Raw genomic sequence first — 14644 nt, 5'->3', positions numbered from 1 at the left:
GAGCCAGAGAAGAGGGGGTAGCTCAGGCACTGTGTGTGACCCATTCCAGGGCTGTGGGTGTCAGAAGCTCTAGACAGAACTCTGGTGTGCTGGATGCTCTGGGTGTTGTGTTTTTTTTTTTTTTTTAGAGAGTAATTTTAAAACAGAAAAAGCTGAAAAATATTAGAAATGATGATGGATTAACTCTGATGTGTGATCCAGGTTTAATTGCCAGTAAAGCTGTTTGTCCAGCTTGATGAAACTCAGTTCCAGTTCAAGCAGCCTTGGTGTTTGTTCATGATGTGCACAATGGGTCTCTTTGCCTTGTGCTTCCAGGCACTCTTTCACCTTTGCAAGAATTTTTCCTGTGTCCTAGGCTTGGAATTGCTGAATGTTTGAGTTGTGGTGTGTTGTAGCTGGGCAATCCCCATCCACCCAGAATTTTTTTCCCTCTTGCCTGGGTGCTTGTGGCTGCCCTGAGTGTTGGTTACCTGCACAGCAGAGCGCTGAGGCGTTCAGAAATGGGCCTGGAAGCAAACACTGCTGGCTCCATTTACAGAGATTTCTCCCTGCTTTTTGTGCTGCTCACCTTCCATCCCTGTCACAGATTCCCGGAGCCCACCCACCAACCTCTTCATCGACTCTGAGACCCCCAGCAGCCTCCAGGTGCACTGGACCCCTCCTGATGGCCGAGTTCAGCACTACAAAATCACCTACAGCCCTGTTTCTGATGCTGCTGCCCAGCAAACTGTGAGTGTCCAGCTCCTTTGTGGGGGACAGACACTGGGCCAGAGGCCCGTGGGGACAATATGACCAGAGGAACTCTGCTCACTCCAGCCAGGTTTAGGATATAAGAGCTCAAAACCAAATCTCTCCTTGCTGATGTGTTGCTTTGTAAACAGAACTTCAAGGCACTTTTGTAATTAAGATATTTTTCTCCATCAAAGCCACCAATAACACAACTTTCTCTGCTCCCTGAACTGGGGAGGGAACTCTTGAAGGCAGAGGCGTGGGGAATAAACCTACTGCCCCTCTGGCTTAGAGAGGTTAAATATAATTCTTTTAAAAGATTCCCTACTTAAACAGCCTGATAATCCTGTTATAAGGCACTTCTGCTGCATTTCCCTGGGGAATAGTGGGGTCTTTATATGGGAAAATGCTTTTCCTCTTGCTAGTCCAACAGCAACACACAGCCAAGCCTCGTGGGCAGAGCCAAGCAGGAATGCTGCTCTGAGCTCCACCTAACTCTGGGCTGTGAGTGGGAGCTGGAATGAGAACCCCAAATCACTGGGATCTTTTCTTCCCCCGTTGTAGATCATGGCTCCTGGCAAAAGCAGCAGTGTGACCCTGCAGTCCCTGCTGCCTGATCGAGCCTACAAGGTGACCATTTCTGCCATCCACTACACGGGAGAGAGCGAGAACACCTCCACGACGGGCCGGACAGGTACAGGGCTCAGCTGCAACGGGCACCTCCTCCATCCGTCACCTCGAGGCCACCTCTGCTGGGACAGTGATGGCCTCACTTGCACTGGGCTCTGCCTGAAGCCAGGGTTTTGCTCAGCAATAGAATATGAGCCTTGAAAAGTGAAAATCCTGCCCCAGTTTCTGTACTCCTGTGAGTTATTGACAGTTCTGGGATGAGTGCAGAGTGCTGGTGGCCTGTTGGGTTTTGAGCCTGGCATCACAATCTTGAATAACACAGCTCAGGCATAGACTCAAGTTGGGCCAGGAGAGGTTCAGGTCAGATATTAGGAAACATTTCTTCACTGAAAAAGTGGTTAATTATTGGAAAATGCTCCCCAGAGAAGTGGTGGAGTCACTATCCCTGGAAGTGTTAAAAACTGAGCAGATGTGTCCCTTCCTGATGTGGCTGAGTGGATGTGGTGGGTTTTGGTCAAAAGTTGGACTTGATGGTCTTCAAGGCCTTTTCCAACTTTCTGATTCTATGACTGGTTTCTCTTTCAGCTCCGGTGCTGTCTAAATTCCCTTCCATCCGAGGATTCATCCCACCTAAGGCAGAGGGTAAATCATCTCCTCTAAAGCCCTGCTTTGCTGTTGGTTTGTAATTCAGGAGCAAACAGCAGAGTGTGGGCTCTGCAGAGCAGCAGGAGGGGTCCATCAGCTCTTGACAGATGCCCTTGGGGACAACCCAAGGACAACCAGAAACCACAGAACTTCTTAACATCAGGCTCAGTAAAGAGACCAACGGTATTTTAGAGGATTTCTGCACAACTTGACCAAAATGTAGTGCAGGGAAGTGTGACATGTTTTAAATTAAAATTCCCTGTTAAGTCCCTTATTAAATTTAATGAGCATATGCTCTCATAGCTGATAGAAAGCAAACTATGAAATGGATTAGTGAGAAATGTTGAATTAATGGGGTTATAAAAAGTTTTTAATAAGTAAATATCACAATGCAGATATTGTGGCACTGCTGGCTTTTCCTGACTATTTGAAACTATTCCAAGCAAAATATCAGTTTTAAAAAAATTATTGAGTGAAGTCAAGATTGAAGAATGAGGCAGCTTAGATGTAAAAAAAATGAGTTTATAGCCAACAAAGGACAAAGCAGATTAAGTTTTCAAGTGTTATTGAGGTGTTCAGATCACACTGGAAAAGTCCTGTGAACTTTCAAGCAGAAAACAATCTCTCAAAAGGCTGATGAGTCACCTTGTAGAATTTAATATAGCTGTTTGGCTATGATAACTGAAAAGACAATGGAAGAAATACTAAATTCTTTATGTTTTATGAAGTACTTTTTTTTTTTGAAGAAGGAGATACAATATGTAACAATGCTGGGAAAACAGTTGGATGTGCAATAAAAACTCCAATATTGATACATAACCAAATTATTGAGAGAAATGATCTGATGTTGCAGGAGTGAGTGTTCATGGAACAGTGAATAACTGCATTGGGCTGGGATTTGGAGAGAAAAACAAAAACCAAAGGAAATAACAAGACAACAGGAATCTCAGGCTGGAAAGTCTAGGGAAAAAAATCTTCAAAGCAGAAGTGAAACTGCCAGAGTCAGGGATCCTTGCCCTGACTCTGAGAGGCTTCACACAAGCTGAGCATTGCCTGATCAAAGAGCTGTGAGCAATCCCAGTGCTGCCAGCTGGGAACGAGGGGAGAATTGCCAGGGATGTAAGCAAGAGGGACTCTGGGTCAGAATGAGCTCGCTGACTCCCGAACAAGGTCAGATGCCTGGAAAATGGGCAAGTTTACAGCTTTCTTGGGATCATTTCTTTTTTGTTTTTTATTCAACATGCTTCAGTTCTGACAGAGCTGGAGAGGGATTTTGTACAAGGGGGTGGAGTGATAGAAAAAGGGGTGATGGCTTCAAACTGACAAAGAGCAGGTTTGGATTAGATGTCAGGAAGGAATTCTTCCCTGTGAGGGTGGGGAGGCCCTGGCACAGGGTGCCCAGAGAAGCTGTGGCTGCCCCATCCCTGGAAGTGTCCAAGGCCAGGTTGGATGGAGCTTGGAGCAACCTGGGATAGTGGAAGGTGTCCCTGCCCATGGAAGGGGGTGGAACAAGATGAGTTTAAGGTCCCTTCCAACCCAAACCATTCTCTAAGATTTAGAAAAGTTGGTTTCTGGAAGGAGAAGGGAAAGAGCAGTGTATAGGCTGAAGATCCTGCATGCAAGGGCTGGTCAGGCTCAGCATTGCAAGGCTGAAGTTTCAGAAACTGAGTTTTTAATGGATTTCCATAGATCAATTCAATAGTTTACACCCAATTCTACAGGAATTATGGTATATAAAAAAATAAGCATCAGTTGGAACAACAGATGTCACAGCACCTTGTAAGTCTTTGTGGTTTAAATCCTGGCTTTAGTGGTCCTGTGGCTATCAGAGTCATAGGTTTGGGTGCCCTTTGTTCACCATGAGGAATGGCATTGAAACTCTTACAGGCTTAGAAATCTCATGTCTTTTGGGGCAAGTAAATCACCTCCTTTAAATGTTTTACACATTTTACAAAAGTTAGGCTGCTGCTGAGGTAAGAAATGGCATTGATGGAAGAAAGGCAAGGCCATGCTGAAGCCTCAGTACAATGATCTCTTAGATTCTATTATCCTGATGACCGAGAAAGCTCCTTGTGAAACAGCCCATCCTGTCGAGTGTCCTTGATTTCCAGGGACATTTCTCATTTTGCGTCAAGCATTCCCTTTGTCCAGCTCCATCTGGCATCCATGGCCTGGGATTTACATGGCAGCAGATGATTGAAAATAGCATTCATGAGCTGTTTTCTAAAACACCCCTTTACCTGAGCCTTTAAACAGAGTGCTCACAGCCCTGGTGCCTCATCTCCCAGCTTCACACCCCCATGTCTTCTCTGGTCTTGCTTTTTATCCTGTGGCATCTCAGAGGATTCATCAAGAGGATTTCTGAAAGACAAACTGCAAAAATTTTCAAAACCCTCTCTGTTTTCTGAAAGAAATCAAAAGCCAGACTCTCGAGTTGAGATATATTTTTTTTTTGCTGTGTGTATTTTTAATCGCAGGTACAAAATTTGAAACTGCATATATCTTTATTTTACCACACTACTAAGGCACTGTTAAAAGAAAAAGAAATGTTTTGATGTCTGTTTAAAAAAAAAAAAAACTTGCCAAAATGATGCTCTCTTGTATTGCATATCATCAGGTGCCAGCTGAGTTAGTCAAAAGAAAGTGATCATGGAGATGTTTGATGATGAAAGACACTATTTTTATTTTGGTGATAGGCAAGCCAGGAATCAGCTTTTATGTTTGCATAAAAATCAATTCTCTCCTTCTCCATATATATATATAAACAAGGTTAAAGTCCAAGCTCTGAATGAAGCTGCAGGATATTATAAATTTTGCTATGTTTTTGCTTTGCTCTGTCTAAAGGAACTATGTTCATTTTGCTTCCATAATCCCCTGCTGTCTTTTTTTTTTTCCCCTCTAATATTTTTCCCCTTTTATTCTCTTCTCACAGCCTGCCCCACCATGACCTCCATGGAAGGTTCCATAAGAGGTACAGTAGCAGATCAAGCCCTGGTGCTGCTGGGCTGTGACTGAAACCACTGCCTGGTCTTGATTTGGAGACATATGCAAGAGCTGAGTGTGGGAAAAATGTCCCAAGGAAAAGGGGAGAAGTGTGAGAACCAAAATTGGAACTTATCTTTTATCAGGTAGAAGAATATTTTGCAGTACCTGAGTTGTGCTCTCGGCTGTTAGTGCTTAACACCAGGATTTTCACCAGCCTTGAGGAGGTGAAGCTGCAAACAGCCCTTGAATTCCAAGAGGATTTGAATTCCTATCTCACAAAGGCTCCTCAGACTATCAAACTCCAAACCTCTCAGTCTGTCCCTGGGATCTCCTGTGCATCCTCCAGAGGAGGTCTCGCTGCCCAGGGAGCTCTCTGCACTCAGGCTGCACAGATTTTGCTGGGTTCCCCTTTTTCCTGTCTGTGCCATGAGAACTGTTCCTGCTGTTGGGTTTGTTGCGATTGGTTTTTTTCTGTGAAAGCAGTAAATTCTGCTTAGAAAGGGGTGTCACCTCCTTCCCAGAGAGTTCTGAGTTACAGGTGAGCTGAGGGACTGGCTGCAGTTCTCAGGTCTGGTTACTCCACAGCTGAGTCATTTCACCTTGCCCAAGGCCAGGTTGGCCTGATCTTGCAGGTAACATCCCTGCCCATGGAACTAGATGATCTTTAAGGTCCCTTCCAACTCAAGCTGTTCTATGATTCCATGACTCTGTGAGAATAATGGGATTATATTTCAATATGTTTTTAATTGTGACTCAAGCCTTCTCTTCCTGTGCATTTTAAAGGGAGTCTCAGTATCAGAAGCTCCATACCAGAGATGAATGGCCCTCAAGTAGGTCATTTATTTTGGCAAACTCCCTTGTACTGCTGGGATATGAAAAAATAATGAAATAAAAGCACCCTGGGCCAGCCCCCAGGTGAAATAAAAACTCAAGCCAAGAAACTGCAGAAGATTGTGAATGGTGAAGGGGTGAGGGAATCCAGACTGAAACCACCACACTGAAATGAAGCCCTTCCATTTGCTCAAGAAAGAACAATCTCCTTCATCCCAGTCTGGTGCAAACTCAGATAAACTCAAACAGAATCCAAACAGTGAGATCTTGTCTTACTGAACTGAAATGAAAATGACTTGGAGCTTTAATGATGAGCTGGGGGAGAGAGGTGAAGCTGCATGAGCCAGAGAAGGTGTCAGAGGGGAATCTCTGTAGCCCACACAAGACAGGTCAGCCCTGGGTGTCTTCTGAAAATAGAGAGAAATGGAAAAGTTTGTATTTTAAAGTTTTTTTCCTATTTTCTTCTGTCTCTTACGCATAAGGCGTTTCAGAGTAGAAATCATTTTCTCTCCCTGCTAGCAATTACTGGGCTGATTCCACGCCTTTTGAAGATAATACTTTTTGTGTAGTTGAAAGGAAGAAATCATTGGAGTAACATCTTTCTCATTGGGGGCTTTTTTTCATCCTGAAGATTTGAAAACACAGTTGTGAAAGCCTCCATCTTTTGTCCACTCTCCTTCAAGAGGAAGAGATTACAAGAAATGTGCACACAATCTCCTTTTCCTTGGCTGCCATTTGAGGGGTACACTGGAGCTGATGTTGTGTCATGCAGGGCATTTTCTCCTGCAGCCTTCTCTGTGCTAATTCAACCTGCTCTTCAAAGACACTGCTTTTGCACTGCTGCCTAACCACTGATTTCTCTGTTTTCCTTTGTTCCAGGATTTGATATGATGGAAGTTTTTGGCTTGGTAGAGAAGGAATATTCCTCCATTAAAGGCGTGGCCATGGAGCCCTTTGTATTCAGCGGCTCCCGCACCTTCACCCTGTTCAGGGACATTCAGCTCACCCAGAGGACCAGGTGGGAGCAGAGCTCTGGCTCTTGCCATCCTCATCCTCAGCCTCATGCCATGTGCACGGCAAAGGAAGGTCATTTTGGGGAGGAATTGTGCAGCCCTGCTGGCAGCTTCCAAATGAAATGATAAATATGATGAGCTAAATCAAATCATTGGTAAATTGAAAAAATAGCCAGAGGGTTTTTACTTAATGCATTAATAAATAAACCCCTGACTTTCCTCAAGATGAGTTGTCATGTAGAAATTAAGGGGACACAATAGTATTTATTATGCATTTGTACAGCCAAACATTTTCACAGTGCTGTTTTTGGTTTCTACAAAATCACTTTTTTCCAGCTTTTTAGTTGCTGTGATGGACATGAGGATCATGTCACGTATGGACACTGCACCAGTCTTTAGGCATTCTGTCCACAGCCACCTACATTTCAGGGATGGCAGTTTGAGGTCACATTTTCATCTTCAATCCCTTCTCCCAAATAGCTCTGGTTTGGAGAGAGATCTTTGCTTTAGAAAATATCACTCTCGTAGCTGCTCTCTGCAGCCTGGGCTGCACTGATGGGAGGGAATAACCATTAGCTCTGGCTTGTGGCTTGACCTCATTCCGTTGCATATGAAGCTTCTCCACAGGGTCCCAAGCAAGCCAGGCAGCTCCTGTGACCTCATTCCTTTTTTATGATTATGAATCAGGAGTGATCTGACTCCTGACATTCATTGCTACTTTGTTTAAAGCCTAATTACTGAGCCACTGACTCCGCTTAATCTTAGTTAAAGAGGCAAAGCTTCTTAGAGTAAACAGAGTGGGGGAGATTCAGAGAACCCTTTGGTATAAATACTCAGGAAATGATGGGCAAATCCTTTTGTTCGGCTCTTACAGATGCCTTTCCAAGGACACTACCCCTCCAGAAACTGAGTGAGAAAGAAAAAAAACTTATATTATTTATGAATCAGTCCTGAAAAGATGTCTGATGGGTTGTGTTTATGCTGTGCCAGTGTGTCCTGTTTCAGATTACAGGCGTGTTTCAGGCAAAACCAATTTGACCTTCCCTTATTGCCTTGTATCCTCTCACTGCTGCTGAGCCTAAATCCTGCAGCTGGGATGTGGGGACCCAGAGGAGGCTTTTCTGTGGGCTCAGTGCTTATCCCTGAAGGGCATTTGCACTGGTTTAGGATAATAGAATCATTTAGGTTGGGAGAATCACAGAGTTCAACCATTACCTTAATGCTGCCAGGTCTGCCACTAAACCATGTCCCTAAGCCAAGGGTTTTGTGCCAGGGTTTAAAGATTTACGCCATGATATATGGCAACCATTCCTCCTCCTTGAAGAGAAGACCTGGGGGAGTGCTTTGGAACCTGGCAGGGATGCTTTGTAAGCCTCCACTGAGCTCTCATCTCAAAAGCATTGAGGCTGCATTCGCTGTGGCTTGGCATTCCCTGAGGCAGCTCTGGCAGTGATGGATTGACACCAACTGCTCCAGCTGAGCATCCCCCAGGTGTGAGGAGAAGGCCCACGAGTGCTCATCACTCACCACAGAGTGGTCCAGGCACAGCAGGTCCAGGCTCTTTCTCTTCATATCACCATCATCTCCTGGGAGCAAAGCTTTGCCAGCCCCTCCCTGCCCAGCAAACACAGGGATGTTTCTGGTGGTGATGTTCCCTTGCTTTGTGCCATTCCAGTGACGTCCACCTGTTTGCCATCCCACCCGAGCACACCATCGTCATCCTGCTGCGCCTGCTGCCCGACACCCCCAAGGAGCCCTTTGCTGTGTGGCAGGTCACGGACGAGGACTTCCAGCCTCTCCTGGGTGTTAACCTGGACCGTAAGATTTCTTGCTAAATGCATTAAATTCGGGTGCTTCCGTACATCTTGCAAGCAGCAGGACTCGCTTGGATGTTTTAATGGTTTCCTTACTCAGCAGCAGCTTCTTGGGAAGCTTTGTCGTGGCTGCCACAACCTCACATTTAAAACATGCCCAGTGCAATTGAAAGACATTTTTATTTCTATTCTACTTGCAGCATATTCTTTATTTTTACATATTTTTTCCATTGTTTAGAAGTACTTCTTGATAATATAGGAAATCTTCCACCATGTTTAAGGCTAATTATTTACTACTGTATATATGTGTGAAATCAATTTCTAAGCCGTTATTTGTCCTATCTTCCCTGCAGCCAGTAAGAAATCCTTGACCTATTTCAATCATGACTACAAGGCTGATTTACAGGAAGTCTCCTTTGACGAGCAGGAAGTGAAGAAGATATTCTATGGGAGCTTTCATAAGGTCCTTATCAAGGGAGGGAGAAATGTGGCTCATGATCTCACTCTGGTCAGGGAGTATTGTTCAGACTGAGGGGTGATCATCCAAATGCTTTGTCCTGATTGCCAGAGAAGTGGCCAACCTCTTAGATATGATGAAATTCATAATTGTAAAGAATTCAGGTGGATCTCATGATCAAAATATGATTTCCATGTATTGATTTTTCCCTTTTCCCCCAGACCTCAAAAACTGAGATGTTTTTTAGCTCTTTATAATCAGGAAAAATTGAAAAATAATTTTTTTAATTTTTTTTTTTTTTTTTTAGCATTTAGAATTTTGGTAACCATTTAGTTCTGGATGAAAGGAAAAGAGAATCCAGCCTTGTGAGAAAGCCACTTTATCACTCATAATAGGGCGGGGTTTTTGGCTATCTATGTCCTCATAGCAAAGGGATTGCACCCAAATGAGCAACGAGCTCTTTCCTTGAGTATCTGTGGGCAGGTTCATTATTCAGCTCCAGCAAGGCTTCTCCCAAGGAGAGGTGAGGGGATCAACAGGGGAAAGCACATACTAAAACTTACTCCTGAGCCCCCTCCATCCATTCACTCATTAAAAACACCCCACCCGTGCCAGCAGCAGGCTGGGGATGGGGCAGAAGGTGTTGCTGCCAGTAGGAGACCCCCTCATCCCACCACAGAGCTCCAACACGACTTCTTCCTCCTGCTGCCAGGTGCACGTGGCCGTGAGCCACTTCAAGGTCAAGCTCTATGTGGACTGTAAGAAAACAGCAGAGAAGCCCATCAACACCCTGGGCAGCGTCTCCAGCGCCGGCTTCATCATGCTGGGAAAAGTGACCCGCACCAGAGGGCCCCGGAGCGGCTCCGTGCCCGTGAGTCCTGGGTCGTGCTGCTGGAGCTGGCTGGGGTGGCACACGGGCAGGAGTGCCACATCACCCCCATCTGAACGCCTCCCCACTCTGCTGTGCTGATCCCGCTGGTCCCTGTGGCTTTAATGAGCTTTCCCAGCACTGGGAGAGCGTTTTTGTCCCTCCTGCCTTGGTGTGGGGACTGTGATGGGGGGTGGCAGCAGGAGTGTGTCCCACAGGAGCCTTCTGCTGGCTGCATCCCCCGGGGATGGGGCAGCACAGCTCCTGCACTGGGATGCTGAAGCAGACAGGAGGGTTTGGGAATTGCTTCTGCAAGGAAACTTGGGCACATCAGCCCACACAGAGCAATGCTGGGAAATGCTGGTGGCTGAAGGCAGCAGAGCTGGGTGTGCCCCAGTCTCCAGTGTTTTTTGATTTGTCTATCTGAATACAAATGAGGGGAAAATAATCTCCAGTAGAGAGGCTCTTTATCAGCTGCTACTTTGAAAAAAAAAACGCAATCCAACAGTGAGTGCTGTCCTCACTGCTCCACACAGCTCTGCAGGGAGCTGCTCCCTGCGATGGGGCAGGAAAAGGGGATGTGTGGACTCGGTGTCCTGGCCTGTGCACAGTCCTCAGGGCAAAACCTCCCTTCTTCTGTCTGTCTGTTCCATTCTTACTCCCCAAAGCAGGAGTGTTAATTATGTGCAGAATCAGTGGCAAGTTAATCACTCACAAGATTCTAGGGGGGCTGTAGGAAATCATTCACCACTGACATCAAGATCTTGCTCCTTGGCCCTGATTTTAGATCTAGAAGTCCAGAGGAAAACAGCTCATCAGGTGATTTATAACTCCCCTTGCCTCAAAGCAGCACCGTAAAACCTCTTTGTCCCATGTGCATCCCCCGTTGCAAACTGAGAGGGAGAGGTCTGGGACACACCTGGAAAAAAGTGGAATTGCCTGTAAGAAATGGGCTCTGCTGTGTAACAAACCAGGGGACAGTGTCTTCAATCTGTATTTACTTGTTTCCTAAATAAATTCTCTGACAATTTGATCAAAACCTGTGGCCATCAAGGCAGGAATCTGTGCTTTCCTTGTCCCTCCCAAATTCTCTCTTCTAGCAGCTCAGCTAGACAGGTCTGGCCGAATAATAAACAGCCTTGTGCCATCCCTACTGCCATTGCCTTTCAAGCACAGCAACATTTCACATCTTCCACAGCTCTGCTGTCCTTGAGAAGACAGAGTGCCTCATTATTGGTTATCAGGGAACCTTATTTAATTTAAGAAATCTTTAAATGCCACTTGATCTGCAGGGCTCATCTGTATCTGTAACCCTCCCTGGGCTGTACAGCTCTCTCCTTGTTAAATGCATGGACTGAAAGAAAAAAAAAAAAAAAAAGATGAGAAATAGTGTCAAGGAAAGAAAAATTAATCTCTGCCTCATTATTTTGTTTGGCTTTGTGCAGTGTGAGCTTTTTTGTTAATGGAAAGATGTGGCTGTTGCGAGGGAGGCAGAGAGAGACTGGTTGGGGTTTTTGGGGAGGGGATCACATCCCTGCCCTGGAAAATGCTGCTGCCACATTTACCCTTCTCCCCATGTCCCCAAGGGGAGCAAATCAAAGTTTACTTTCACATTCTGGTGGTGCTGAAGGCAAATTAGTTGAGAACCTGCTGCTTTTGCAGAGCTGTGAGTAAATTGGAGACGTGATGTGAAGCTGCTTTGTTGACTTGCTCAGCAAGACAGAGACCTGAGGACTTGTGGAACACTCAGTCTGAGGGTAGTTCTCATGTTGTGACTTTTTTGGGGTACAGTTATAATTGGGACCACACAGAAGAGCCCTGTCAAATCATCCCTGAAGATTGTTTTTATCTCTTGAACTTCATAAGATTTGGTGATGGGTGGTGGGAGTCAATGCTAGTTTCTTATCAAACTCTCTTTTTTTTTTTTTTTTTTTTTTTTTTTTCCCAGTTCCAGCTGCAGTCTCTGCAGATCTTGTGCAGCAGTGTGGGGGCAGAGCAGGACAGATGCTGTGATCTCCCTGCACTGGTAAGACAAGGGGCACTGCTCTGCTCATTGACAGGAAGCTGGGGAGGATGGGACAAGTCCATGGCACTGAAGTGACACTGCAAATGATTTTGATAGACTTAAGAGGGAGAGCACTTTTTTCCTCTTGGGAATAACATCAGTGTGTTTCTTGGTGAAGCAAACAAACTATGTTTGTTTCAAAAAGAGTGAAAACTTCCAATCCTGGTGCAGTGCATATTTTTCCTGTCACAACCTGATCCAGGAGCCCTGCAGACCTACAGCTTTGCTGCCATCTCAGCCCCGAGGCACAACATCCCCCACTCTTCCTTTCACTTTTCACTTCTCTTCTCCACACAGAGAGCTGCTATGTGGGGTGTATAAATATGTAGAAAGGAGAAAATTATCTTCCAATATGTGTTTTGCACATTGCAGGCAGGGAAGGTTGATAGCTTTTTTTTTTTTTTTTTTTGTCTACATTTGTTATTTAACAGAAAAAAGAAAGCATTCGATTACTCACAAAAATCTCTCAGTGGAGTAGAAAAAAAATTCTGCTTTACTTCAAGTAAAAGACTGAATTCTGAAACACTGAGTGTTGTACTTGTGATCCATCCTGCTCTTGCTGTGCAGCTGCTAATGACTGGTTTTGGCTTGATTTCATTTCAGAGGGATGAGGACACCTGCCCTACCTTGGCTCCTGCCTGTTCTTGCACTTCTGGGCGCCCAGGCTTGCCAGGACCCCCAGGGCCCCCTGTAAGTCCACCCTCCCACCCAGTGTATTGCAGGTGCTGCTGTTGCTTCAATTTTTGGGGCATGTGGGTAACACTCCTAGGGCTCTTGGAGATTTTAGAATCACAGAATCATTCAGGTTGGAAAAGATCCTAAAGATCATTGAGTCCACCCCTTAATCAGGGCTGTCAAACCCAGCTCTAAACCATGTCCCCAAGAGCCACATCTACACCTTTTAAATCCCTGCAGAAATGGTGACTCCACCCCTGCCCTGAGCAGCCTGTGCCAGGTCTTGACAGCCCTTTTTGGTGAAGTTTTATCCTCATGTTTAATCTAAACCTCCCCTGGTGCAAATTGAAGTCATTTCCTCTCATCCTAACTCAAGGAGCTTTTCCAGGGCAAGGCTGAGAGTTTCCCTTTGGATTTTGGATGGTGATGGAATGGGGAGATGGAGAGTTGGCAGCACAACAGCTGCAGCTGGGAACAGGCTGAGCAGTGCCTGGTTCCACACTAATCCTCTTAGGAGAGAAGGACAGGTCACCCTCAGTGTCTGCAGAGATTTCATGGATTGGAGGCTCTGAAATTCTCTGTAAATGTAAGGAAAAAACAACTCACCAAAAAAAAAATCTTCCTGTCTGGATGCTATGTTAAATTGGAGACTTGTGAGTGTCTGTGTGGGTGGACAGTGTAAAGAGAAAGGGGAGACTTTGCTATCCTGGCTGTCCCCAAAGCTCTCTTTCTGTTCAGAGAATGTCACTTGCAAAAAAACCCTGAAGAAATGGGGGGGAAGAGAAAACAGCCATTACATATGCAGTGTGCTCAGGAAAAAGGGCATCAATTCTGCCCTATCCCTTATGGATGCAGGAAAGCTGTCATGGGCTTAAATCCCAGGAGAAAATATTCCTGTTAAACACTAGGAAACAGCTATTAAAAAAAAAAAAAAAAAAGAAAAAAAAAAAAAGCTTTTTTAAAATCTGGGGAAGAATATTTGATTTGTACAAGCCAGCTGAAACCTGACAGACAGCCTGTCCAGAGCACCTCAGTTCAACCACTCCAGGTGCTTTTCTCCTGGAAAATAACCACAAATGGAAACATTTTCCTCCTTTTTCAAGTGTGAAAAGGTCATCTCCTGCACTGACCTATGGTTTAGCTGTGAGTTCAGTTCTGTGCAAGGAGAGTGCCTCATTGCAGAGTAATTACTTGCTCGTTCGGGTGGAAGATTAATTAACAGCACACTCCACTGTCACAGTTTGCTCCAATATCCTAAGTGCATAATTAGCAGCTTGCATTGCCCTGTGGTTTAAGCATCTCCACAGACAACTCCTTAAAGAGCAGGACTCTTTAAGGCATTAGAGGAAATCAGGTTTTGACACATAACCTTCTCCTCACACCACTGAACTCTTGGTAATTTGCTGTAGTTACAACAGCACTCACTGCTATTTTTAAAATTCCAGTTAGCAAGACATGTCCCACCTTGTATTTATCACTGTCCTTAATGAGTGTGTCTGACTAGATCCAGCTGGCTTCTGAAATGAGTTTCTGGGCACTTCTGAAAGCACCTTTCCCAAAGTTCCTTGCCTGTGCTTCTCAATTCAAATCCACATTTTCTTTGGATTCAAGAATAGCAATGTTCAGATTAAGATGTCAAAAATTCACACAAAATGAGGTCATGCCAGGAGGTTGTTTTCTTCTCCCTACCCAGAGTTAGGCAGAGGCAGAGCTAAGCCAGGTCTCGCAGAGCCAGGTCTGTCCCTGAGCTCAGCACATGTCACATTTCTGGGGTGGAGAGTATAAAACCCAACTGAGTTCCAAAGGAGTGTAGATGTGAGCACCCCTTTTCTTCCTTCTCAAGTGTGTTCCCATGTCCATATGAGACTTTGTCTCAGTGTGGATCCACTGAGAGGGAGTTGGAGGGAGGTTAAACAGGTTGAAACTTCATCT

At 45.1% G+C, this 14644-nt stretch overlaps 1 protein-coding gene across 1 annotated transcript in view; it reads left to right on the top strand.

Annotated features, from left to right (window-relative positions):
• COL20A1 (collagen type XX alpha 1 chain) overlaps window positions 1-14644 on the top strand; it is a 50887-nt gene that overhangs the window by 25896 nt on the left and 10347 nt on the right. The window contains exons 19-28 of the mRNA XM_053958485.1: window positions 587-729; window positions 1294-1423; window positions 1945-2001; window positions 4937-4975; window positions 6700-6838; window positions 8509-8651; window positions 9001-9110; window positions 9817-9975; window positions 11921-11998; window positions 12641-12727. Coding sequence (XP_053814460.1) covers window positions 587-729; window positions 1294-1423; window positions 1945-2001; window positions 4937-4975; window positions 6700-6838; window positions 8509-8651; window positions 9001-9110; window positions 9817-9975; window positions 11921-11998; window positions 12641-12727 — 1085 coding nt within the window. The remainder of the gene's footprint in view (window positions 1-586; window positions 730-1293; window positions 1424-1944; window positions 2002-4936; window positions 4976-6699; window positions 6839-8508; window positions 8652-9000; window positions 9111-9816; window positions 9976-11920; window positions 11999-12640; window positions 12728-14644) is intronic.

Source organism: Vidua chalybeata, chromosome 17, assembly GCF_026979565.1.
Source record: "Vidua chalybeata isolate OUT-0048 chromosome 17, bVidCha1 merged haplotype, whole genome shotgun sequence".
Taxonomy (NCBI): Eukaryota; Metazoa; Chordata; class Aves; order Passeriformes; family Viduidae; genus Vidua; species Vidua chalybeata.
This window is presented reverse-complemented; position numbering and strand designations above follow the sequence as displayed.